At 37.3% G+C, this 27,624-nt stretch overlaps 1 protein-coding gene across 1 annotated transcript in view; it reads left to right on the top strand.

The window, feature by feature from the left end:
• The window catches only part of SECISBP2L (SECIS binding protein 2 like), a 58,407-nt gene that overhangs the window by 13,519 nt on the left and 17,264 nt on the right, over positions 1-27,624 (top strand). Inside the window, exons 5-14 of the mRNA XM_050797142.1 lie at positions 4,218-4,447; positions 4,727-4,751; positions 5,410-5,525; positions 13,928-14,062; positions 15,830-15,910; positions 16,473-16,640; positions 16,787-16,928; positions 20,797-20,966; positions 21,759-21,891; positions 24,242-24,404. Coding sequence (XP_050653099.1) covers positions 4,218-4,447; positions 4,727-4,751; positions 5,410-5,525; positions 13,928-14,062; positions 15,830-15,910; positions 16,473-16,640; positions 16,787-16,928; positions 20,797-20,966; positions 21,759-21,891; positions 24,242-24,404 — 1,363 coding nt within the window. The remainder of the gene's footprint in view (positions 1-4,217; positions 4,448-4,726; positions 4,752-5,409; positions 5,526-13,927; positions 14,063-15,829; positions 15,911-16,472; positions 16,641-16,786; positions 16,929-20,796; positions 20,967-21,758; positions 21,892-24,241; positions 24,405-27,624) is intronic.

Below are 27,624 nucleotides of genomic sequence, written 5' to 3'. Positions count from 1 at the left end.
ATTTGTCACTTTATAATTGTGGTCTGTACCACTTGTCAGAATTGTAGACTTTCATCCTTTCTTTTGTCCTGCCACTTTGTGAAATTCTCTAGGAAGGATAAAGCAATCTGTGTCCTTAATGTTCTTTCAATTTGCTTGCTGGCCTTGTGTACAATTTTGGGCGGGTTTAAGGTGTCCTTTTCCTTTTGTAATAATGTAGTTCAGAAACCAGAGATGGAATTTTGCAGATACTATAGAAATTTGAGGAACTCATTTTGGTTGAAATTAAAATTGTACATGTTTTTATAACTAGATTAAAACCCTTTATAAAACATCCTAATATCCTATACATCTTCATAGAAAGAACTTAGCAAATTTTCTATGGCATATTTTGGCGTAGATCTGAACCAAACCTATGTATGTCATTTATATCCTGTTAAGTACAAATTTTGAACTAGTCAAATATCATTTTGTCAAACATTTTTAGAGGACTGTACAGGCATTAAATAAAAAAGCTTTCACCTGGTAATAGACAAGAATTAATATTCTTACAATGTGCTGTTTTTTACAGTTTATATTATGAAATTTCACTTTGTATCCTTGATCTCAGTTTATTATCTGTAGAGTAGATGTTTATCTCCTCTCATCCATAGTCAGTGACACTAGTAAACAGTCTTTGTTCATGATCCAAGACCAAGATCCATTCAAAGTCATAATTAGCTTTTCTATCTCTGTACAGCCTCCATTCAAATGAGGTCTGAGTTGAAATGAATAAGATGGCTTATGCTTTTTTCACTTAGGTTATACCTTTTCTTTTGGAGATCTATTTATCTTTTTACGGTTGCTTAGATCTATTAGGAGCAGAGAAAGGATCTGAAAATCAGTTTAAAAAGTCTTGCTGATAGTACAGTTATTGTGTGGTTAAAGCATAAAGGCATGCATCTTTGAGATTAACAGACTGACAAATACTTGGAGTGGCTATGGAAAAGAATCACAATGTAATATATTACAAAGTTTTCTGGTTTGGTTGTCTTTAGTCATAGTGACCCGTTGCTATGTGCTTTTAACCCTGGGAAGGCTTTAAAATATCCTTCTTTATGTTGCTTGTTATTTTAACCACAAAGACACTCTGAGGCATAGGAGTTAGAAAATGAAAAGATAAAGGTGAATTTGGATAGAATATTGCATATTGTACATCCTATTAGTATTTTTATTTTTAGTTTTCAAGTTCAAGGATTGTAATTCTATCAGTATTTTTATTCTTCAGTTAAGTTTTTAATTTCTGAGGATTGATTGGTATCAAGCAGAGATCAAATTAAATATTATAGTTTATTAGGAATGTCTTTCCATTTGTAACAAATTTTTACATTTGAACACAAGCTCATTATTTAAAAAGAGTTTATAATAAGATGGCTGGATCTAATATAATATACAAAAGTTAATTGCATTTCAGTTTGCCACCCACAAAATTTAAAAAAAAGATGTCATTAACAATAACACTGAAAAAGAGAGTTTCTGGAAATCTTAGAGAAGACGTATGGGATGTGTAGGCAGAAAATAGTAAGACTAGGCTGGGTGTGGTGGCTCACACCTGTAATCCCAGCATTTTGGAAGGCCGAGGCAGACAGATCACTTGAAGCCAGGAGTTCAAGACCACCCTGGCCAATATGGTGAAACCCCATCTCTAGTAAAAAATACAAAAATCAGCTCTGTTTGGTGGCAGGTGCCTGTAGTCCAGCTACTTGGGAGACTGAGGTAGGAGAATCACTTGAACCTGGGAGGCGGAGGTTGCAGTGAGCTGAGATTGCATCACTGCATTCCAGCCTGGCAACCAAGCAAGACTCTGTCTTGAAAGAAAAATAAAAAAGAAAGCGATAGGTCTTTATTATGGGACATTAAGAAAAACCTAAATATCATGTTCAAAGTAATTTTGGGGAAGCTTGATAAACTAATTCTAAAATAAAGGAACAGTGGTCTCAGAAGACCCAAGACATCCCTGGAAAAGAACTTTTCCTCTAGATATGGAAACTTATAAAGCCGTCTTAATTCCTATAGATTTATTTTGTCGATGCAGTATACAAAAGTCAAACAGAACAGAGAGCCTAGAAACAGACCCCACATGTGTATGAAAACACGTGTATATGGAAGATGACAGAAAGAGCGTTGCCGATTTGTGCCCCATGCAAATCTATTTCAGATTGATTAAGGACGTAGGGAAGCCCAATGATAGAAGAAAATATAGGCAGATAACTTTATGACTGCAGGGAGGGAACTGTTTCTAAAATTAAGAATTTCTGTTTATTAAAAGTAAGTGAAAGAATAGGCCCCAACTTGGAAAAGACTTTTACCATGTATATAACTGACAAAGGATTAGCATGAGATGTATAAAGAATTAACATGAATCGATAAGAGAATGATCCCACCCTGTCCTTGGGGCCCATGGAACACTGTGCTGGTAGGCTAAACAATTTTGCAGGAATATAGGAATTTTTCTTTGGACCCAGCCATCTCATTCCTATGAATGTGTCCAAATGGAGCCTCCCCCTAGAAAGAGAGGGGGCTATTTGATTAAAGGTGCATTTTGCCGCAGTGCAGCAAAAGTACTGAAGCTTTCATAGTGTCCACTAGTAGCAGGTAACAAGTCCTGCTTGGACACTACTCTAAGTACAGGACACCCGCTCAGTGGAATAATAAGGAGTCATCTTATAATTATGAAGCCTTGTCATAACATGACGTCATATTAAGCAGAGTACAACTCAAATCAGTGTTGTATAAAAATTATGAATGGGCAGAAATGTGGAAAAAGGAAAACATGTAATTTGTTCAAAGAAAGTCTGGTTTTTTGTTTTTTGGAATGTCTTGCTGCAATTATAATTTGTGAAATAAGAAATACAACTCAGAAAAATGGCAGAAGTCAGATAATTCAAAAGTAATATTAATAAAAATTTCACAGAAGGGAAAACACTTGTGGCTAAAAGCAAAAAAGAAAAAAAAAAAGATCAGCCTCATTATTAAGCAGGAAATACTAATTAAAATCCACAATGAGCCACCATTTTATACCCAACAGATTAGGTACAGTCTGGATGATAATGTAAAGTATTTAATGAATATATGGATCATTGGGTGAATATACTATTGTTGGAGTATAACTGTCTATTAAGTACCTTTGAAAATGATTGGGCATCAAGTAAAGTTGGATATGTTCATCCCCTAAGTTCTGGCAGTATTTACCGTAGAGAAACTTACATATGCATGTATGCACATTCATGTGTCTGTGTATCAGTGTCAACAGTAATAGTGTTCTTAGTAGCAAAACTCTGAAACAACTCAGGTGTCTCATCAGTGGTACAAAGGATAAGTACACTGAGGTATATTCATGTAAAGGCATTCTAGATTCCAGTGGCATTAATGAATTATAACACATGCACCACAATCTCAAAGCCAGTGTTGAGGTGTGGCAGGGGTGAGAAGTCACATGGGCAAAGTGGTGTTTTAAAATAAAGTTGAAAACTGGAAAATTACATGATTTAGGTTTTAGAAATACAGAAATCCATGGTAAATCTATAAAGAAAAGTGAAGGAATGATATGCACAGAATTCAGAATAGATGGTAAGCTCTGGGCTAAGAAAATGGTATAGTAGTGGAGGGGAACACACAGCAACCTTCAAAAGATTGATGACGTTCTCTTTCCTAAATGGTTGATGGTGATTTTAGTATTTTAGTGACATATTTTAGTCTGTCTTCATAATAAAAACATACAGGCTGGGTGAGGTAGCTCATGCCTGTAATCCCAGCATTTTGGGAGGTCACGTCGGGTGGATCGCTTGAGCTCAGGAGTTTGAGACCAGCCTGGGCAACATGGCGAAACCCTGCAAAACCCTGTCTCTACAAAAAATAACCCCGGTGTGGTGGTGGTGCATGCCTGTAGTCCCAGCTACTTGGGAGGCTGAGATCGAAGGATTGCTTGAGCCTGGGAGGCAGAGGTTGCAGTGAGCCAAAATTGTGCCACTGCCCTTCAGCCTGGGAAACAGACTGAGACCCTGCCTCAAGAAAAACAAAAAACATTAACCAACTTACCAGGAACATCTTACCTTTTAATGAACTTTTCAAAAAGTTGTCACCTATTTCTTCATTTATGAAGTTTGGTATCTATTTTCTTACAATCTTAATGATGATTTAATGAGAATTTATCAATTTGCTCATCACAAAGAATTGTCACACTTTCCTTGCCTTTGTAGATTTCCCATCAGATATCGCTAACAAGTCTCTCTCAGAGACCACTGCCACAATGCTCTGGAAGTCCAAGGGCAGGAGAAGAAGAGCATCCCACCCCACTGCTGAATCTTCTAGTGAGCAGGGGGCTAGTGAAGCTGACATTGACAGTGACAGTGGTTACTGCAGTCCCAAACACAGCAACAACCAGCCTGCAGCAGGGGCTGTGAGAAATCCTGATTCTGGGACCATGAATGTATGTGGCATCGTCTTGATTTCTTTATTGGTCATTGATATCAGTATTATTATTTTGCATCCTCTGCTAAAGCTTAAGTATCTGTTTTCATTAACAATTACTACAGTAATAGGATAGTTACAAGTGTATTTTGTATTTTATTAATAAAAATGTTCATTTATGAATAAGTATGATAATACTGTGATATGCATGCTTCACACTAAATTATAAAACATTTAGCAAAGTACATAATGTTGGTTCTCAAGTAGAGTATAATTGTCTTTTTGTTTCTTTTTTTAGCATGTGGAATCATCTATGTGTGCAGGTACTTATTTTCTGCATTGTGTTTTTGCTATACTTTCTACTTTGTCCATTATCAAGTTTTCCTTTTAAGCATGAGGCGTGCTGATATTGCAAACAAAACTTAGAAATCTTGGAGAGATTCAAGGTAATTTGGAAGTACAGTTTTGCTGATCAGCTTGAGAAAATGCCAGCTGGAGATATTCTGTAAGAGGACACTTGTATTACTAAGAACTGTAGTACTACTTACAAGTTTATAGGGCTGGGTAAGGTGGCTCACGCCTGTAATCACAGCGCTTTGGGAGGCCGAGGCAGGTGGATCACCTAAGGTCAGGAGTTCGAGACCAGTCTGGCCAACATGATGAAACCCCGTCTCTACTAAAAATACAAAAAAATTAGCTGGACTTGGTGGTGAGCGGCTGTAATCCCAGCTACTTGGGAGGCTAAGGCTGGAGAATTGCTTGAACCCAGGAGGCGGAGGTTGCAGTGAGCTAAGATCTCGCCACTGCACTCCAGCCTGGTAAAGAAGAGCGAAACTCCGTCTCAAAAAAAAAAAAAAGGTGTATAGAAAAATTTTCAGTATTGCATTTCTAGTGACTGAATTTCAGTATATGAAGTCAGGTCAATTTAGGTTTTCCTGTCTTTTATAAGTAAATTATAATTTAAAATTGTATTTGTTATAGGTGGTGTAAATTGGTCCAATGTAACTTGCCAGGCAACTCAGAAAAAACCTTGGATGGAAAAAAATCAGACATTTTCTAGAGGTGGAAGGCAAACTGAACAAAGAAATAATTCACAGGTAATTCGAATTACGGTGGAGAAAATTAATTAGGTATGAGATGAGTCATTTTAGATTTGTTAGTTACAGTGGTGTAGTGGATATGCACATTGAGTGATTTGAAAGTGAACTATCGTGTAACTTTAAAATGGCTTAGCTAATAAACTTAAATAATGAAACAAAATGGCAAAGTGTTGAGTGGGTATATGTGGTACCATTTTTCTACATTTCTATATATTTAAATATTTTATAATGTTAAAAAAGGATGCCCTTTAATCCTGTTTCATTTGCCATGTCTTTTTCCCACATAAAAATTCAAAAGCATTTTGTGCTTTAAATATTGATTCTTTGATCTTAGGGATGGTAGCCTTGTCCACGTGTCTTTACCTGACTGTAAATACCCTTTCGTGCTAATGGCAGTGCCATAGTGATGGCTTGCCATGAGGTAGTCAGGGCAGATTCCTGAGGCCCAGAGGAACAAGGTGTAACTGCAGTACAGGAGAGGGGGCTGTGCACTGCCATGAACTACAAATAACTGTAACTTCCTGCTTTGGTTGGCTGTAAAATCAGGGAGTTGTTTAATGGTCATTATTTTTCCTTTTCATTTTTTTAGATGGCCTTCTTGGATTCCTTAACTCTATTAAGGAATTAAAGCTATCATATGACTATATGGATATATTCATCTGTGAATAAACTTAAATAGGAGCAAGTTACTAATGGGTTAAATATGCCAACTATTTGCCTGTTCCTTTGCCTCCCTGGAATGGAATATAGGTTGAGCATTCAAGAAAAAGTTTCAGGCTGGGCGCGGTGGCTCACGCCTGTAATCCCAGCACTTTGGGAGGCCGAGACGGGCGGATCACGAGGTCAGGAGATCGAGACCATCCTGGCTAACACGGTGAAACCCCGTCTCTACTAAAAAGAAGTACAAAAAACTAGCCGGGCGAGGTGGCGGGCGCCTGTAGTCCCAGCTACTCGGGAGGCTGAGGCGGGAGAACGGCGTAAACCCGGGAGGTGGAGCTTGCAGTGAGCCAAGATCCGGCCACTGCACTCCAGCCTGGGCGACAGAGCGAGACTCCGTCTCAAAAAAAAAAAAAAAGAAAAAGTTTCAGATTTTAGAGCATTTGGATTTGGGATTGGGATCCCTAATCCAAATCTAAAATCTGAAACTTTTTTCTTTTTAGTTGACACGTAATAACTGTACATAGTTGTAAAGTATAATGGGATATATTGATGTATGTATACAATGTATAATGATCAAATCAGGGTGATTAACATATCCATCATCTCAAACATAGATCATTTCTTTGTTTTGGGAACATTCAGAATCCTGTCCCCTATTTGAAAATATACAATAAATTATTGTTAACTGTAGTCACCCTACCAGTGCTATAGAACACTAGAATTTATTCCCTCTTTGTAGCTGTAATTTTGCATTCATTGACCAACCTCTCCCTATCCCTCTCCCTCAATCCTTCCTAGCCTCTGGTAACCACTATTCTACGCTCTACTTCTGTAAGATCAACTTTTTTAACTTCCACGTGTGAGTGACAATGTGTGTTCTTTATCTTTCTGTGCCTTGCTTATTTCACTAAACATATTGTCCTCTAGGCTCATCCATGTTGCTGTGAATGACAGGATTTTGTTCTTTTTATGGCTGAACAGTATTCCATTCTATATATATACACCACATTTTCTTCATCCATTCATCTGATGGACACTTAAGTTGATTTCATATCTTGGCTAATGTGAATAATGCTGCAATAAACAAGAGAGGCAGATATCTCTTTAACATACTGATGGCTTTTTCTTTGGCTCTAGTAGTGGGATTGCTGGATCATGTGGTAGTTCTTTTTTTAGTTTTTGAGGAAACTTTATACTATTTTCTGTAGTGGTCATACTAATTTACATTCCCAAGATCAGTGTGTATACGAATTTCCTTTTCTCTGCATCCTCACCAGCATACCAGCATTTTTTTTGAGAATAGAATAGGCATTCTGAGACAAGAAAATACCTCCTTATGGTTTTGATACACATTTCCCTGATGATTAGTGATGCTGAGCATTTTTTCATGTATGCTTTCCTTTGAGAAATGACTCTTCAGATCATTTGCCCATTTTTTAATTGAAAAATATGAAACTTTTTTAGTGCCATGACACTGCAACTAGAAAATTCTGTACATAAGTACTTAACACAACTTCGTGTAATGCACACAGTTATTTAAAATACTGTATGAAATTACCTTCAGGCTATGTGTATGAGGTGTATATGAAACACAAGTGAATTTCAGTGTTGAGTCTTGGATCCCATCCCCAAGATACCACAGTATGTATATGCAGATACTCTAGAATCTGAAAAAATCTGAAATTCAAAACACTTCTGGTCCCGAGCATTTCAAATAAGGAATAACTCAACCTGTACTTCATATGTACCTTAACATTAATTAGGCTGTCAAAAAACAAAACTCACTCTTCCCTGTGGTTATTGCAAAAATAAATCATTTGTGGCAAGCTGGTGAGGCAGTCTAACTTTATTTGATTAAAAACAAAAGAGCCAAAAGAGGAATCATTTATATAGATTAGATAAACAAATTCTACGTAATATTTACATATGGGCTGAAATTTTCTGCTGAGACTGTAATCGCTAGTCCTACCCGTGTTTACAGTTTCAGTACTATTGGTTTTGCTATCAGTAGCTCACTAGAGAGGAAATAATACTCAGATGAAAAACATTTTATCTCTTTCTCAAAACTGATGAGGAATGTTAAAAGAACAAAAAAGAAAACTTTGCAAATATATATGGCACCGAAGAACTGGAGCCAGATGTTTGACAATGTATTTGCTTTCTACTTCTGATGCTGTTATCCTTGTACTTTACTTAAGTGTATTTGTTTGATTTTTGAGATGCAGAATCTTTTTAAGTCAAAATGTTTTCCCTGTTTGCAATTTCTGATTGTTTTTAGACTCTAGACATCTTTTAGAAATCAAATAAATACTGACCTGTATGTTCTGTTACTTTTTGTAATATAATATTTCAGGGCATTTTTATCTGAGATTTATTTTGTTCCATGGTAAAACAAAATGGAGTGGATTTTCAAAGTAGTTAACCAGTTGTCCTAACATTCTTTCCCTGGTTTTTGTTTCCATTTTAGTGATTTGCTGATTTCTTTTTTTCTTTTATTCTTTCTTTTTTTTTTTGTTTGTGACAGAGTCTCGCTCTTGTTGCCCAGGCTGGAATGCAGTGGCACGATCTTAGCTCACTGCAACCTCCGCCTCCCGGGTTCAAGTGATTCTTCTGCCTCAGCCTCCTTAGTAGCTGGGATTACAGGTGCCCACCACCACGTCTGGGTAATTTTTGTGTTTTTAGTAGAAACGGGGTTTCACCATGTTGCCCAGACTGGTCTCAAACTCCTGACTTTGTGATCTACCCACCTCGGCCTCCCAAAGTGTTGGGATTACAGGGGTGAGCCACCGTGACCGGCCTACTGATTTCTTATATGCTGTTTTGGGGCTATTTGTTTTGTTCAGTTTATGAGATTTTTGCACCTGTACCATGCTGTTTAATTACAGGAGTTTTAAACATCCTTACCAGTGTTTTAACATTGGGTAACATAGATCATTTCTTTAGTCTGGTATACGTCTAATTTTAAATGATAGAAAGAATCCAAAAACTTGAAATCTTTTAAAACGGCTTTATTTTATAGAATAGGTTGAAAAGTAAATGAGATTTTAAAAAAAGATTATATACAATGTAAAAGTCTCATTTCACCCCTGCTTCTCCTTGACTTCTCCTCTCCCCCTATACCTCTCCCACTTTGAGTAAATTCTTATAGTCTTCCAGAGTTTTTTCACTTCATTATAAGTAAATAGATGTATATATCTTATTTTTGTTCTTTCTTTACAAAAAAGAGCATATCTACTGTGTTCTCTGCTTTGCTCACTTACAGTGTATCTTGGAGACATTTTCATAATTTCCATATTGCCACGTAAAGGGCTTCCACACTTTTTCCTTTTAGACAACTCGTAATATTGTGTGGATATACCCTTGCTGATTTCTGTAGCCTTATCAATGGATACTTGAGTTGTTTGCAAACTGTTGCTGCTGTAAACATGCTGCTGTGTCATTTAGAAATGTGTATGTATAGAATCAATTTCTAGATAAGGGACTGCTGAGTCAAAAGGTAAATTCATGTGTTGTTTTGGTAAATATCACCAGATTGTATCAGTCTGCATCCTCAACAACAATGTAGAAAGTGCCTAGTATCATACGGCTTCAGATACAGTGTGTTTTCAGGATTTGGGGTGTATGTCAGTTAGATAAAAATTATGTCTTAATGTAGTTGATCATTCTTCCATGTGTTTAAGGAGCATTTGTATTTACTTCTTTTCCTGTGAACTTACCTGATCCTATACTTTGCTCATTTTTTGAATCTTGATCTATTTCTTTCTTTTTTGAGGTACATTTTAAAATCAGTTTGATCAAGTTTTTATCAAGTTCCTGAAGTTACTTGGAGCCTTTAATATGTAACGCAAGTTGCAAATATTTTGCTAGGTTTTCCTTTTTATTTTTTACTTTGCTCATTATTATCATGATTATTGCCATGCAGAGTTTATTTTTAAAATAACATTAAGGCCGGGCGCGGTGGCTCACGCCTGTAATCCCAGCACTTTGGGAGGCCGAGGTGGGTGGATCACCTGAGTTTGGGAGTTCGAGACCAGCCTGACCAACATGGAGAAACCCCGTCTCTACTAAAAATACAAAATTAGCTGGGCGTGGTGGCGCATGCCTGTAATCCCAGCTACCAGGGAGGCTGAGGCAGGAACATTGCTTGAACCTGGGAGGCGGAGGTTGCGGTGAGCCGAGATTGTGCCATTATACTCCAGCCTGGACAACAAGAGTGAAACTCTGTCTCAGAAAAAAAAAAAACGTTAAGAAGTTTGTATTTATAAATTGACTCTATTGGTCCTTTTTTTTTGATGGCTTCTAAAGTGTTTTAAATCATAGTTGGAAAAGCTTTGCCCCTACTCCAAGGCTGTAAAGGAATTTGCTTGTTTCTTCCTCTAGTGTATTCATGGCCTTGTTTCTTAACATTTAAATATTTATTCCATTTGGAGTTTTTCTTGGTATATGATGTGAGATATTATCCTACTTTGTATTTTCGAAGTGACTTTAAAATCTTCCAGCACCATTTGTTGAAAAGTTTGTCTCTTCTTCACTGACTTTAATTATCACTTAATAAGTTCCCAAATATATTGGAATCCATTTCTGGACTTTCTATTCTGTTCCATTGGTGTCTATAAACTTAGAATCAGCTACCTTTTATGATATGTCATCTTTCTATGCAAAAACAGTATGTCTTCCTATTTTTGAATCTTTTTTTTTTTTTTTGAAACGAAGTCTTTGTTGCCTAGGCTGGAGTACAGTGGCACAATCTCAGCTCACTGCAATCTCCACCTCCTGGGTTCAAGTGATTCTCCTGCCTCAGCCTCCTGGGTAGCTGAGATTACAGGTGCCTGCTACCACGCGTGGCTAATTTTTGTATTTCAGTAGAGACCAGATTTCACCATGTTGGCCAGACTGGCCTTGAACTTCTGACCTCAAGTGATCCACCTGCCTCGGCCTCCCAAAGTGCTGGGATTACAGGCGTGAGCCACCGCACCTGGCTTGAATCATTTTTTGGTGTTCTTTAGAAAAGTGGTGTAAGGCAGGCATGGTGGCATGCACCCATAGTCCTATCTACTTGGGAGAGTGAGGTGGGAGGAACGCTTGAGCACAGGAGTTTCAGGTTACAGTGAGCTATAATGGCGCCACGGCACTGCAGCCTGGGCAGCAGAGAGACCCCGTCTCAGTTAAGCAGTCAATCAATCAGTCAGTCAACAAATGGAAGTGTTGCAAAGTTTTCCTTAAATAAGTTTGTACATAGCGGTAATTTCTAATATTTTTTTCCTTTTTATTATTGCAAATGGAGTATGAAAACTTTAAAATTTTTAATTTTGTGCTACTCATTTAAGAATCTTTATATATTCAGAGCTGTAGCTTCTGCTTTGTTTTGTTCAGTATACCCTCTTTCTATCAACAAAACTCTTTTTTAGAAGAGCTGACAAAAAGTATTTAGATGTCATGAGGTTATTGATTCATTAATGAGTTTATTGGAATACTTGCACATTTGGCTCACGTGAACTTTGTTGGGACCATTAGTTTGGGGTTTTTAATTTAATCCTGGTGCTTTATGTCTCGAAGTGTAAGAATCAGATTGCATTTGTTTTTAAAGGAAATAGTTTTACTATTTGTAACACCATTAATGCATATATACTAATTCTGGTTTACAACAGCAAGCGTAAGAATTCAGGTGGTTCCAGGTCTTTGTGTGCATCTGTTTGATTTCAGAATCCAAGGCCTGCGTACCAGCACCTTCTCTCCAGGTCTGCTTCCAATTTGCAGTTGTTAGAATTTTGGAGTAGCTGTTACTGAAGATCATATTTTTCATATCTTTTAAGTGTCTTGGTTAAGAGAGGCATTTTCTGTTAGCTGCATTTGGTACTTAAGAGAGGGAACTTGAAATGTCTTAAGAGTCTTAGAATGTGTAATTTTTTTTTCTTGCCCACATGAAAATTGAACATTTTGCAGATTTGTTAATGGGATTTTTTGGTCTGTTTTGGCTGCTATAAAATAATGCTGTAGACTCAGTGGCTTATAAACAACCGAAGTTTATTTCTCTCAGTTCTGGAGGGTGGGAAGTCCAAGGCACTGGCAAATTCGATGTCTAGTGAGGGCCTGCTTCCTGGTTCCTAGGTGACTGTCTTCTAGCTTTGTCCTTACGTGGTGGAAGGGGTGAAGGAGGTCTCTGGGGTTCCTTATATGAGGTCACTAATCCCATTTATGATGGCTCTGCCCTCATAACCTAGTCACCTCCCAAAGGCCGCACTTTCAAATACCATCTCATGGGCAGAGGGAGTGTTAGGATTTTAATACATCAATTTTGGGACATAGAAACATTTTAGTTCATAACATACAATAATAATACTAATTTATGTGATTGAATGAAAAGCTTATTCTCTTAAATCTTGGAAACAAGATTTTTATTAAATAATTTTCCTAATTGTTTTATCTATTTTATAAAAAAATAAACTGCAAGTATGAGAAAACTTACAGTAGTTAAAGAGTAACTGGGCACGGTCACTCATGCATGTAATCACAGCACTTTGGGAGGCGAGGCAGGAGGATCCCTTGAGCGCAGGAATTCTAGACCAGCCTGGACAATATAGGCAGACCCTGCTTCTACAGAAAATAAAAAAATTAGCTGGGTGTGGTGGTGCACACCTGTGGTCCTAGGTATTTGGGAGGCTGAGGTGAAAGAATCACTTGTGTCCAGGAGGTTGAGGCTGCAGTGAGCCTTGTTGGCACTACTGCACTCCTGCCTGGGTGACAGAGTAAGATCCTAACTTAAAAAGTAATATGAAAGGCCAGGCATGTGACTCATGCCTTAATCTCAGTACTTTGAGAGGCCAAGGTGGGAAGATTGCTTGAAGTCAGCAGTTCAAGACCAGCCTGGGAACATAGTGAGACCCCTGTCTCTACAAAACTACAGATAAAACAATTAGCTAGGTATAGTGGCATGTGTTTGTAGTCCCAGTTGCTTGGGAGGCTGAGGCAAGAGAATCACTTGAGCCTAGGTGTTCAGGCTGTAGTGAGCTATGATCAAGCCACTGCACTCCAGCCTGGGCAACAGAGCAAGATCACGTCTCTAAAAAAAAAAAAAAAAAAGTAAGTAATATGCAGTTCCCCCCCAGTGGTAATATCTTGCAAAACTAAAGTGCAATATCACACCCAGATATTGGCCTTGATACAGTCAAGACACAGAACAGATTCATCATCACAAGGACCCTCCTGTTGGCTTTCATAGCCACACCAACTGCTCCTTATGCCCTAGAGTTCACTGACCTGTTCTCCCTTTCTAATTCTGCTGTTTCAATAATTTTGTATGCCTTTGTACAGTCTTTGGGATTGGCCTTTTTCACTTCCATGGTTCTCTGGTTGTTGAGTTTATCAGTACTGTAGTTTATTCCTTTTTGTGGTTGATACAGACTTCTATACTATGATCTGGATCTGCCGCAGTTAGTTTAACTGTTCACCCACTGTAGAACATCTGGTTTGTTTCCTGTTTTCAATTTTGTGAATAAAGCTGCTAATAAATATTCATGTCGAGGGGAAAAAAGTAATGTGCACTAATCATCTCATTTTTCTATTTTACTTATAAGTACTTATTTGTCAGAAACTTGATCTTTAAAATAAGTGATGCACTTCGTGAAAATTTATTGAATTGTACACTTGTGCGTACTTTTCTGCCAGTATGTTATATACTTGAGTGAAACATTTATTTAAAAATAATTAGATTTTTTTTTCCCCCTCTGGGGTTTACTTAGGTTGGATTCAGATGCCGAGGACACAGTACTTCCTCAGAAAGAAGACAGAATTTGCAAAAGAGACCAGATAATAAGCATTTAAGCTCTAGTCAATCCCATAGAAGCGATCCTAATTCTGAATCTTTATATTTTGAGGTATTTTTTTCAAACTCTATTTGTAAGCTGTTATAGGAAATGTTCCCATTAGAAATTAATGTGTTACATTGTGAACATTATGAATACTTATGTCTTAACATGTGATTCTAGTATTAAATTATAAATTACTCAGAAGTATTAACTCATTTTTGTCTTGGTTATATATATTTAACATTAATTTTACTGATGTTTATTTTTATAAATTTTTGTCCTGTGTGTTTACCACATTGAGGTAATGTGTAGAGGTAGAACTTGATTTCATGTGGACTTTATTTAGTATGGAGTTTTTTCACTTAATTTTTGTTGTTACTCAATTCATTTGAAAGGCTTTTCAGATTTGAGTAGTTCAATCTAGTTAAGTTGTGCTGTCAGCCAGGAGAGTTTTAGAGGAGGAGGAAAGATGTTTTACTTTCTCTGATAGACAGTTCCTAATTGCACTGTTATTCATCGAACAGATTCTTATTGGTGGTCTATATGTGTGCAGTAAGGTGCTCTGAATGATACATAAAGGTGAACAGACCTGCTATCTTCGGGAGCGTTGCTGTGTAGTAGGAGAACGTAGGCATATACACACCTAATACTTAGTTGAGTGTGGTTAGAGTTGAGCGCAGAGACAGGTCACTTTGGGTTTGTGGCAGGGTAGGTAACATTTGAAATGAATTTAAAGAACAAGTAGAATTTGTATGTGTCAAGATGTTTTTCACCACATATCTCTGGAAACTCATTTGAGTAGCTCATTTTGGTTGGATCATAAATTCTATTAAATGAGTTAATAGATGGAGATTAAACTGGAAAACTTACTTGAGGTCAGAGGATAGAAATGAATAATATGCCGGGTGTGATGGCTAATGCCTGTAATCCCAGCGCTTTGGGAGGCCGAAGGTGGGGCAGATCACTTGAGGTCAGGAGTTTGAGACCTGGCCAACGTGGTGAAACCCCATCTCTACTAAAAATACAAAAAGTTAACTGGACATGGTGGCAGGTGCCTGTAATTCCAGCTACTTGGGAGGCTGAGGCAGGAGAATCACTTGAAGCCAGGAGGCAGAGGTGGCAGTGAGCTGAGATTGTGCCATTGCTCTCCAGCCTGGGCAACAATAGCAAAACTCCGTCTCAAAAACAAAAACAAACAAAAAAAAAAACAATAATATGTTAGATAAGTTTAGTAATTGAGTCAAAGGACTTGAGAGTATCTCAATTACTCTATCAAGAATAGTTTCAATATATCCAGATCTGGCAATAGTAGTACATGTATTCAACTGTACTATTGGTTCTATACTTATATTTAAAGATACTAGATATAATTTTCAGGATAAAGGAAGATATTAAGAACTTAATTTCAATGGAAAATTTTTAAAACCTTATTGACAATCATGTGGAGTAATGCAGAACAAGGAATATATTAATAAAGTTTACATGAAGCTGTCTATTAAACACTTTTTCAAATTATCTGAATGTGATAAAATCCAGTTTGAATTTCTTTTCAATTACCCACCCATCTGAAGGTAGAACTATTAATAAAAATGAAATAGTAGGTGCAGAAATCCAAAAAATGGAGATGTGTGGATATGCCGCCATCCTTGAATAATTAAATTGTTTATGTTTTAGCATGTGAGAAATGACATTTCCTCTTTAAGACTGACTTTGAATAATTCAGTAGTAGAATACAAGAAATAACTTCCTCATTTTTCAGTACTTCTAAGCATTAGAAGAAGTTTTTTTTAGGAGTTTGCCTTGAACTCTTTTTACTTAAAATGTGAAATATTTCAGGATGAAGATGGGTTTCAAGAACTAAATGAGAATGGAAATGCTAAGGATGAGAATATTCAACAAAAACTTTCTTCTAAAGTTGTAAGTGACTCTTGAAAAAGAAAAGCAAAATATAACATCTTTTGAACAATGGCTATGTTGAAGGGAGATATTAAAGATAAGTGTAAAGGCACATGGAGCAGCAGAGTGTGCAGGAGATGGTGTTTAGTACGTATCTTTAATATTTCTTTCCAGCATAGCCTGCACAAAGATAATTCCGTATGAAATCCACAGTTCTGTTACTAAAGTACCATTAATTAAATGACATCATCATGCAACATACAGTCTGTACTGAAATTTTCCCAATTGTTTCAAAATTTTACTTTGGAGATATTTTGTTTTATTTCATTCAAGGATCCAGGCAACCATCACCCTCTGCATTAAGCTGTTTTGTCCCTTTATTATTTCCCAGTCTGAAATGGTCCCACTGTCAAATCCTGTTCTTTATGACATTGAATTCTTTCTTTTTTTTTCTTTAATGACATTGAATTATTTGAAGAGTCTAGTCCAGTTATACTGCAGAACATCCCACATTCTGGATCCTTTTTCCTTATGATTGACTTTTATGGGGTCACTAACAAATGTTTTTTTCTGGTTATCATAGTTGGATGATTTACCTGAAAACTCACCAATCAATATAGTTCAGACTCCAATTCCCATTACCACCTCAGTTCCGAAACGTGCAAAAAGTCAGAAGAAGAAAGCTTTAGCAGCAGCCCTTGCCACAGCTCAAGAATATTCAGAAATAAGTATGGAGCAAAAAAAATTACAGGTACATATTCCTTTTTATGAACAAATGTGATACTTTACTTGCTAGGTTTGATGGAATAAATAGAAGGAGTGATAAATATAGTCATCTTAAAATGCCACACTTTGATACTGTAACAAAAACATTAATTTTTTATATTTATTTTGTAGGAAGCTTTATCAAAAGCAGCTGGAAAAAAGAATAAAACACCTGTGCAGCTAGATTTGGGGGACATGTTAGCCGCTCTGGAAAAACAACAGCAAGCAATGAAAGCACGGCAAATTACTAACACCAGACCTCTGTCATATACAGGTGATGTCATTAGTCTGAGCAATTTGCTGTTTGTCTCTGGTAATATATGTTAGATGTTGTTAATTGAAATTTTAAAAGTTTTATATATGTATGTATATATGTATGTGTGTGTGTGTGTGTATATATATGTATGTGTGTTTGTGTGTGTGTATTTTAAGTAAGTCAGCTTAAACCACAAACCTTGAAATTCTCCATGCTCCTTTTCTTTCCACACCTAGTCCTTTAACATATCCTGTCTGTCCTGCCTGCAAAACATATCCATACTCTAACTACTCACCAGATTTCCTGCCACCACAGTAGCCCCCATTATTGTATAATACTATACTGAGTAGCCTCCTTACTACTACCTGTTTTTCCCTCCCCCCAACCTCTAGTCTGTGTTAAAAGAAGTGACCTTTTTAAAATGTAAGCAGGATTATATCACTTCACTGCTCAGAATCCTCTAATAGTGTTTCATTTCACTTGGCATGAAGCCAGGCTCCTAACTAAAGCCATATTTTAGCTGACCCTATTACCTTTTTGCCTTTGTCACCATTTTGTCCTAACACACTCTGCTCTAGCCATGTTAGCAGTCCTCAGACACACCCAGCCTGATCCTAGCTCAGTATCTGTGGGCTTGCTATTGCCTTTACCTCGGACGCTCTTTCCCCAGGTATCAGCATAGTTTGCTTCCCTCAGGTTCTTTAGATCTCTGCATAAATGTCAGTTGGTATGCATTTTGACTTACCCAAATTTTTTTCTTTTTCAAAATTGAAATTTAAAAAATCACAAGTAATCTGGCTTTCTTACGTTATCCAGTTTAAAACTCACTTGCAAACAAGGGTTTTTATCAGATTGTGTGTGTGTATATGGGAAAATGATCTGGCTTTCTACTGAAACAGTAATTTCTATTTTAACAAACCTTGTCAGATTTAGAGCTCAGCTTTTCCATGTTCCCTCATTTCTTTTCATTGTCTTTTTAGAGGGTGAGGAATAGAACAAAGGAACAGGAAAGGTACCAATGTACAGTACCAGCACCGATGCTGAGAGGCAAAATTGAATTTTGTGTTTCTTCTGATCCTATGTGAAGGGACTATTACTTATTAGAAAGATAAATTACAATGTATAATTTTAACCTGTGTGCAAAATGTTTAAACCTATCTAGTTACCAGTCCACTGTCAACCTTTGCTTTGAGTAACTATTATTACAAATAGTACTGAATGTGTATAAAGCTTTAGACTTGCATGTTGAGCTGGGGAGAGTGGCAGTAATCTCTCACTGAAGAGGAAAAGTAGGGAATAAAACTGAGTTAGCAATGTGCTGGAGGGGTGTGGCCTAGTAGCTAAAAGCAGGGGCTCTGGAATCCAGTTGCCTTTGTTTGAATCCTGTTCTTCCATGTGTTTCACTGGCAAGTTACTTAACCTTCCTGTGCTTCAGTTTCCTCACATTAATGTGAGAGGACCTGCTTCAGGATTGTCTTGAGAATTAGATGAGATGATATATGTAAAGTACTTAGAGTATCCGGGTTATAATCACTCAATAAATGTTTAATATTATTATGGAGACGAGATTGTTAACCTGTGATACGTCAGATGGCTTATTACAACTTCCATTTATTTAGTAACTGTTAATGTATTTGTTTATATATGTACATATATACAGTATATATACCGTATATATTATATGCATATATACAGTGTATGTACCGTATATATTATATACATATATGGTATATAATGTATATGTGTTATATGTGCAGTATACTGTATATGTTATATTATATATGGCATATATACTATATACAATACACTATATATGTAATATACATATATACAGTATATACTGCTAAATATATGTTTGTATATACACATACTGTTAATATACATATATAAACATATTTAGCAGTTGCTAAATGTTAATATATAATTATTAGAAATTATATAACTATATATTGTTTTATATATATCTTTTTTAATATATTTATACCCATATGTACACATGTTCAAGAAAAGGATGAAACTGATCATGATGAAGAAGGATTATAGGGATATGATGGATCTGGAAACAGGTCAATGATGACTCCAAACTCTCTGTCTTGGATGACTGTGGTGGTGATAAGGGCTGCGATGTTACTACACAAGATAGGGATTATGGAAGAATTTTGTTGGGAAGAGCAGATGCTGCCTGTTGTATTTTAAATGCTAGCACGGGAGATTCTGGTGGTTCCTATTTAGCATATAGTTATGAATGTATAGTTTAGGTTACAAGTCAGTGAGTTTCAAATACAGATGATTGTTGAAGCTGTGGAAATCAGATTGTTGGGGGAAAGAAAAATTAGGAAAAAGATGTTCACAGACAAAGCCTTGTGGAATGCTCACATTTAAAGGATGAGAGGAAGAAGAACAAGAAACATAGATTTGAGAAAGAATAAGAAAGATAAAGGAGTGTAATGTTACAGACGGCAAGGATAGAATTTTGAGGAAAAGGATGTAGTCCTTGGTACCAAATGCTGAAGAAAACTAGAGTAGAGTGAAGAGTCAGAGAATTATATTTGGCAATTGCAAGATTGTATGTGACCTTGACAATAAGTTTCAGGAGAATGGGTTGGGCAGAGGTCAAATTGTAATAATTTGAAAAGTGATAATGAGAGAAAAACTGTTTAGAAGTTTAATAGGGAAGGAAAGGGGAATGATGGCACCTTAGCTTGAGGGGAAGTCAGTCAAGGGAAGGGTTTAGTTGGTTTGTCTTTTTAAAAAACCCTTTCTAAGTTTTAGATAGAAGATTTTAGCATCTTATTAGGGGATCAAGAAAAAAGTCAGGGGTCGGGGAGGAACTTGAAAGATGCAAGGGTATAGGAATAGAGTTAGATCCTGGAGAAAATGAGATAGAATATTAAGAATAGAGACAGTCAGTGAGCGTTGGACACAAGTAAGGATGTCTGCCACCCCCTTTCAGGTGGTTTGTAAGTTTGTATTGGATAGCATCTTCTCAGGGAAGTGGCAGGAAAGCTCTGCTAGAGTGAGAGGATTGAGTTTGGGGATTTAGGAATAGTAAAGGATTGGAAGAAGCCAGTGTAAACTGAGGGTATCAGCCAGACATAAAAGAATTACTGAGGCCAGGTACAGCGGCTCACGCCTGTAATCCCAGCACTTTGGGAGGCTGGTGCAGGTGGATCACAAGGTCAAGAGATTGAGACTATCCTGGCCAACATGGTGAAACCCTGTCTCTACTAAAAATACGAAAATTAGCTGGGCGTGGTGGTATGTGCCTGTAGTCGCAGCTACTCGGGAGGCTGAGGCAGGAGAATTGCTTGAACCCAGGAGGCAGAGATTTCAGTGAGCCGAGATCGTGCCACTGCACTCCAGCCTGGGCGACAGAGTGAGACTCCGTCTCAAAAAATAAATAAATAAATAAAAATAATTACTGAATGGGACTGAGTACAGCTGAGTGGGTAAAATCATCATTCTTTACTGACCAACTGAAATAAGGAGAGAAGTGATAGATAAGATATCTTACAGAAGGACAAATACCAGATTCAGTAGGAATAAGAACGAGTGCAGCATTGTGAAGTTTCAAAGGTAGAATGGTTCTGACTGAAGACCAGTTGCAAGGAATTGCCATGTTTGAGGGTTGTACAGTAGAGTAGAACTAATTATTTATCCCTCTAGTGGACCTCTAAATTGGTTAATTGCATTGGCTTAGTCTCTAAAGGATAGGTAAAAGCTGTATCTGAGGGACACTGCCTAGCCATGTGTAGTGCTCCTACTGTTATGATGTCGTTTTTTCCATGGGAGGAGGATGTTCTTGTTTTTGTAGTTACCATTGGAAATTTTGAAAGTATGCGGGATTGGCCCTAATGGTGAAACTAATGTTCCTCTTTGTTTTTAGTGGTTACTGCAGCTTCTTTTCACACTAAAGACTCTACTAATAGAAAACCTTTAACCAAAAGTCAGCCCTGTTTGACATCCTTTAATTCTGTGGACATTGCTTCTTCTAAAGCAAAAAAAGGAAAAGAGAAGGAAATAGCAAAACTAAAACGACCCACAGCACTTAAAAAGGTAAACCAAAATCTGATGGGATATTTATTTTATAAGATGAATAAGGATTTTAATCTCTTTTGTAAAAGTAGGTTGTGGTGTCTTAGCTAACAGATTGTTGTGAGAAGTATTCATACACATGAATCTTGACGATAATGTGTTAATTAGAAGCTCAGGATATCATCAGTATCATGACTGTCTTTCTGTGTAGAACGGGACCCTGGAAAATGAATTATTTCTATAAAGTTAAAAAAAAGTTGAATATTTAGTATCCCAAAACATTAGACTCCAGGAATCAGAAGCCCTGGATTTCAGTACTAACTTCAGTGCTATATGTCATTTTAGGCAACCATTTTACTCTCATCCTTCTCATCTATAAATTGGGCATCATATTTTATTTAACTCACCATTGTTAAGAGGTTCAAAATGAGATAATTTGGTTCCAGATAATTGAAAACTGTAGAATGTCAATCAAGTGTAACTGTATGACCTGGGTTCTAAACTTTTTAATTTACCCATTTAAATTTAATTTAATTTTTTTTTTTGGAAACTAGTTCGTCACCCAGGATTTAAAGAATCAGATGGGTATGGTTTGATAGCTGTATATTCTATAATATAATTGCTTTTCTTTATTTTGTATGCAGTACTTCCTTCAACTTACAGTGTCTGAAATTACATTTGCCTTTTTGCCAGTTAGCCAAACTTCTCATGTTCATGTTTAAGTGAACTACTATACCTGTGTTTAATGTATATTGTCATCATTTGTACATAGTTGAAGAGTTATCAGTAATTAAAGACTGGTATAACTTTTAGGTTATTTTAAAAGAAAGAGAGGAAAAGAAGGGGCGCTTAACTGTGGACCATAATCTTTTGGGATCTGAGGAATCAACAGAAATGCACTTAGATTTTATTGATGATTTGCCACAGGAGATTGTTTCCCAGGAAGGTAAGGAGGTCCCCCTTTCTCCTCTTCTCATGGAATGGTCTGAAATATTTTAATAGATACGTAAGCTATCACTAGTTATGCTCCTGATTGAAAGATGTGCTCCATATTTTACATAAATCTCTTTATTTTTTAGAGTGGTTTCTTTTAAAGATGCTTTTGTAGGGAGATGGTTAAAGAGAAGGGGACAGATGTTATATAGTAGGCCTATGACATTTTTGAGGCTTAAATCCTGAATTTGTAGTGAACCCTCAAAATTAAGATCTCACGAATGCATGAGATCTCTGGAATTGTCACAAGTATTTTCATTTTGTTTTCTTTTACGTCCAGAACACTGTTGGCTATCTTTCTTTGTGGGGCTATTTTTCATCGAGTCATTTTTGTTGATTTTCTTGCTTTTGTGGGATTAATACATATGCCACAATGCCACAATGAATGCAATTGCAAAGCAGAATCTAGTTGGTCAGTAAGATTCAGTGTCATACATTAAGTAGCAACACATGATTCCAATTGGTAACTTAGCAAAACCACAGATTTCTTCTAATATTTATACCACCACAGAAGAAAGATTTTTCTGCTAGTATATCTTTATTGCCCAAGTTTTTGCAACACATTTAAATCTGCTTTACATGTAGATTAAGCAACAATGTTTCATTGTTTTTAGAAAAATGAGTTGATTTCTAAGGATTGTTCACCAGAGAAGTTTGTTTAGGGTTCGCTTTTATTCTCAGTTTAATGATTCCCTGTTTTTAGGTGTAATCATCCATCCATTCATTCAGCAAATGTTTACTGAATGCTTACCCCATGTATTTTAGTAACTAGAGTAGCAAGAGGACGTTGGGGAATGTAATAAAGATATATATATAGTAGACAGGTCCTGCTGTTGAAGAACTTACAGCCTAGTAGGAAGGTAAGAAGATACATGTGGACTGGGCGCAGTGGCTCACGCCTATAATCCTAACACTTTGGGAAGCCAAGATGGGCAGATCTCTTGAGCTCAGGAGTTCGAGACCAGCCTGGGCAACAAGGCAAAACCCTGTCTCTACAAAAAAAAATAGAAGAATTAGCTGGGCGTGTTGACTTACGCTTACAGTCCAAGCTACTTGGGGCACTAAAGTGGGAGGATTGGTTGAGCCCAGGAGGTCGAGACTGCAATAAGTGGAGATCATGCCACTGCACTCCAGCCTGGATGACAAAGTGAGACCCTGTATCAAAAAGAAAGAAAGAAAAAAAAAAAAACATGTGTAACTTTGCTAATTAATGGACTAGATATACAAATACGAGCTAATTTCCTGAGTTTGGCTGTTTGGGAAAGAAGCAGTAACTAAACGAAGGAGACAGTAGAGTCAAGAAATGGCATTTAATAATGTGGCTTCTTGAACACAGAAGCAAAGACCAAATAAGAGAGAAACCGGGGTGGTTCCTGGAGAATCAGGAGTGGTGTGGAGAGGGTGAGGTAGAATTTGTCATTGCCAGCAATAATGGAAAGTTTTAGATTGTTTAAAAAAAAAAAAAGATTTCTAAGAAATAGATGGAAAACTAGAAATGAGGAAGTGAGTAATGTGATCTGGAAAGAGGTATAGATTTTTGTGTGTGTGTACCTGTGATAGAATCTCTGTTGTTGCCTAGGCTGGAGTGCAGTGGTGCGATCTTGGCTCACTGCAACCTCCACCTCCCGGGTTCAAGCTATTCTTCTGCCTTAGCCTCCCGAGTAGCTGGGACTACAGGCATGTGCCACCATGCCCAGCTAATTTATTTGCATTTTTAGTAGAGACGGGGTTTCACCATGTTGGCCAGACTGGTCTTGAACCCTGGACCTCAAGTAATCTTCTGCCTTGGCCTCCCAGAGTGCTGGGATTACAGTCATGAGCCACTAGGCCTGGCCTAAGAGGTGCAGATTTTTGCTTTTTAATGTAAATTCTCTAGGAATACATGTTTTAGATAATGTATATTCTTCCTCGCCCCTGTGGAGACTTCTGGGCTATGCTTAACTTTTGAGAGAGAAGGAATTTTTTTTTTTAAAGAGATGGAAGTCTCACAGTGTTTCTCAGGCTGACCTGAAACTTCCAGATTCAAGCGATTTTCTCACCTCACCCTCCCGAGTAGCTGGGACCACAGGCATGCACCACCTCACCTGGCTAAGAGTATACTTCAACAGACAATAGGAGAATTTAATTTTTTTAGTGTATGGAACATGTTTATTTATGATACGAAAAATGCCCACTTTATTAGCTTCTGGAAAATTTGGAAATGACCCAAAAGACAACGGCCATTCTAAATTACATTGATCAACGTAGAGCTTTTCAGCATTTGAAGTTTCTAAATTTTTTCCCTTCACTCCACATCTCCACAGATACTGGACTGAGCATGCCCAGTGATACTTCACTCTCTCCAGCAAGTCAGAACTCTCCGTACTGTATGACACCTGTGTCACAAGGCTCTCCAGCTAGTTCTGGAATAGGCAGTCCAATGGCATCTTCAACAATAACCAAAATCCACAGCAAAAGATTTAGAGAGTAAGTTTTATACTCATTATTGAGGTTGAATAGTTTAAGGATCTTGATTGTAGTTGTGAATTTAGTATTGTCATTGTTACTCAGTGAGTCGAGCAGACAAAACACTAGAGATCTTTAACTCCTTTCGGATTTTGTTTAACAGCTGAGTTTATTTATTTAAAGCATTGCCTCTGTCTGCTGTTAGTATTCACGTGAGAGTGATTTGACAGTAAGTATATTCTCTTTATATCAGATAGTATTTCTATTCTAGAAATCTAGACTCTTAACATCTTATATATTAAATGTTGTACTATCAGTTTTCCTCCTACAACTGCTTTTGCTTTTTTGTTTATATTATTGTCCCTTCAAAAGATCACTCTAATCAATTAATAATAGGTTTCTAAGACCCTGTTATATGAAATGAACCTATTACATAAAACTATTTGTGCAAGTATTTCTAAGTTCTTAAATTGAGATAACTGGGGGATCACGGAATATGATACCCCATCTGTGGATAGCTTTAACAGTTATTGCTGTGAAGGATTTTTAAGATTTTAACATTTATGTTGATGAATTAATTTTACCTTTAGAAATGACATATGAAAGAATCCCAGGGTAAAAGTATAATCTGAGTCCAGATTACTTTGGTTTATTCTGTTCCGTTTCCTTATACCATTGTTTTTGAGCAAATACTTCTTGCCTAGCTTTGGAAAGCTAATTAAATGTCAAATCACAGATGTGGAGCAAATGAAACACTTGGGGGATAAAATGTTATGTATGAAATGAACAGCTTGAAGGAAAAAAGGAAAAAAAGAATGAAGAAAATTGCATTTTGGGATGTTCTAGTCTGATTGCATTCTTGAATTTGGCATACTTTGACAGTTAAATGTTCCTCAGTCTCTCCATTTATATATATTCTTCTGAAGTAGTGTCATACTTGTACTTATTTAACTATTTTTCACAGAAATACAAAAAATTCCACTGCAAATTGTTTTGCACTAAAGAAGAACAGGCACAGATTTTCCCACTATATAATATAATTTAAAAGTAGAAATTTGCTTGCTTTGGTTATTCATAGGTAAGAAACACCAATTCTCCTTATTAAGTACCTGCTTATGGTAGACATGAGGGACGATTACTAGAAAAGATGGAAAGAGCATACAGGAGAAGTATATACTTAGATAATTTCTTTATCCCAGAAATTAGGTACTTTAGTGGCCTCACACTTCTGACTTTCTGTTTCTCATGTTATAGTCACATAATTTCACAGAGAGCCCTATTCATTTGCTTTGTCTGATGTAGAGGCATGTGATTTTTACCTCATGACCTCTTTGGTTTTGGCTTCAGTTTAATTATTGAGTTCATCCTCCATAGCCATAAATTTTCGGAGCTCTAGGGACCCTTGAGGCCATTTTACCTAGCTCCTTATTTTTATGAGTGAGAAAGCCAATGCCCGGAAATCTATCCGAGCCCAGAGGAGGAATTGTTGGTAATAGGACATTCAGTTAGAAATCGTGTATCTTTCCTACTAGAAGCATCTTTAGTAACTCTTTACCAAAATCATTTGTTTTTATCTAATAGCAGCTGTCATTTGGTTTATATCCTTAGGAATTTAATAATTAGTAATTCTGATAGTCCTTAGGTTAACTTATCCTTTACATAAAATCTATCCGAATCAAGCTTGGCAAAGCCGCTGTAGCCAGACTGCCTCTCTAGATCCCTCCTCTCTGGGCATGGCATCTCTGAAAGAAAGGCAGCAGCCCCAGTCACGGGCTTACAGATAAAACTCCCATCTGCCTGGATCAGAGCACCTGGGGGAAGGGGCAGCTGTGGACGCAGCTTCAGCAGACTTAAGTGTTCCTGTCTGCTGGCTCTGAAAGGAGCAGCGGATCTCCCAGCACAGCACTTGAGCTCTGCTAAGGGACAGACTGCCTCCTCAAGTGGGTCCCTGACCCCCGAGCCTCTGAATGGGAAACACCTCCCAGCAGGGGTTGACAGAAACCTCATAACAGGAGAGCTCCGGCTGGCATCTGGTGGGTGCCCTTCTGGGACGAAGCTTCCAGAGGAAGGAACTGGCAGCAATCTTTGCTGTTCTGTAGCCTCTGCTGGTGATACCCAGGCAAAAAGGGTCTGGAGTGGAACTCCAGCAAACTCCAGCAGACCTGCAGCAGAGGGGCCTGACTGTTAGAAGGAAAACTAACAAACAGAAAGGAATAGCATCAACATCAACAAAAAGGATGTCCACACAAAAACCCCACTGAAGGTCACCAACATCAAAGACCAAAGGTAGATAAATCCACAAAGATGAGGAGAAACCAGCGCAAAAAGGCTGAAAATTCCAAAAACCAGAACACCTCTTCTCCTCCAAAGGATCACAACTCCTCGCCAGCAAGGGAACAAAACTGGACGAAGAATGAGTTTGACAAATTGACAGAAGTAGGCTTCAGAAGGTGGGTAATAACAAACTCCTCCGAGCTAAAGGAGTATGTTCTACTTCAATGCAAGGAAGCTAAGAACCTTGAAAAAAGGTTAGAGGAATTGCTAACTAGAATAACTAGTTTAGAGAACATAATAAATTGCCTGATGGAGCTGAAAAACAGCACGAGAACTTCGTGAAGCATACATAAGTATCAATAGCTGAATCAATCGAGCGGAAGAAAGGATATCAGTGATTGAAGATGAAATTAATGAAATAAATTGTAAAGACAAGATTAGAGAAAAAAGAATGAAAAGGAACGAACAAAGCCTCCAAGAAATATGAAATATATGAAAAGGCCAAACCTACGTTAGATTGGTGTACCTGAAAGTGACGAGGAGAATGGAACCAAGTTGGAAAACACTCTTCAGGATATTATCCAGAACTTCCCCAACCTAGCATGACAGGCCAACATTCAAATTCAGGAAATACAGAGAACACCACAAAGATACTCCTCGAGAATAATAAACCCAAGACACAAAGCATCAGATTCACCAAGGTTGAAATGAAGGAAAAAATGTTAAGGGCAGCCAGAGAGAAAGGTCGGGTTACCCACAAAGGGAAACCCAGCAGACTAACAGCAGATCTCTCTGCAGAAACCCTACAAGCCAGAGTGGGACCAATATTCAACATTCTTAAAAGAAAAGAATTTTCAACCCAGAATTTCAAATTCAGCCAAACTGAGCTTCATAAACAAAGGAGAAATAAAATCCTATACAGACAAGTAAATGCTGAGAGATTTTGTCACCACCAGGCCTCCCTTAC

Source organism: Macaca thibetana, chromosome 7 (genome assembly GCF_024542745.1).
Source record: "Macaca thibetana thibetana isolate TM-01 chromosome 7, ASM2454274v1, whole genome shotgun sequence".
NCBI classification, from domain to species: domain Eukaryota; kingdom Metazoa; phylum Chordata; class Mammalia; order Primates; family Cercopithecidae; genus Macaca; species Macaca thibetana.
This window is presented reverse-complemented; position numbering and strand designations above follow the sequence as displayed.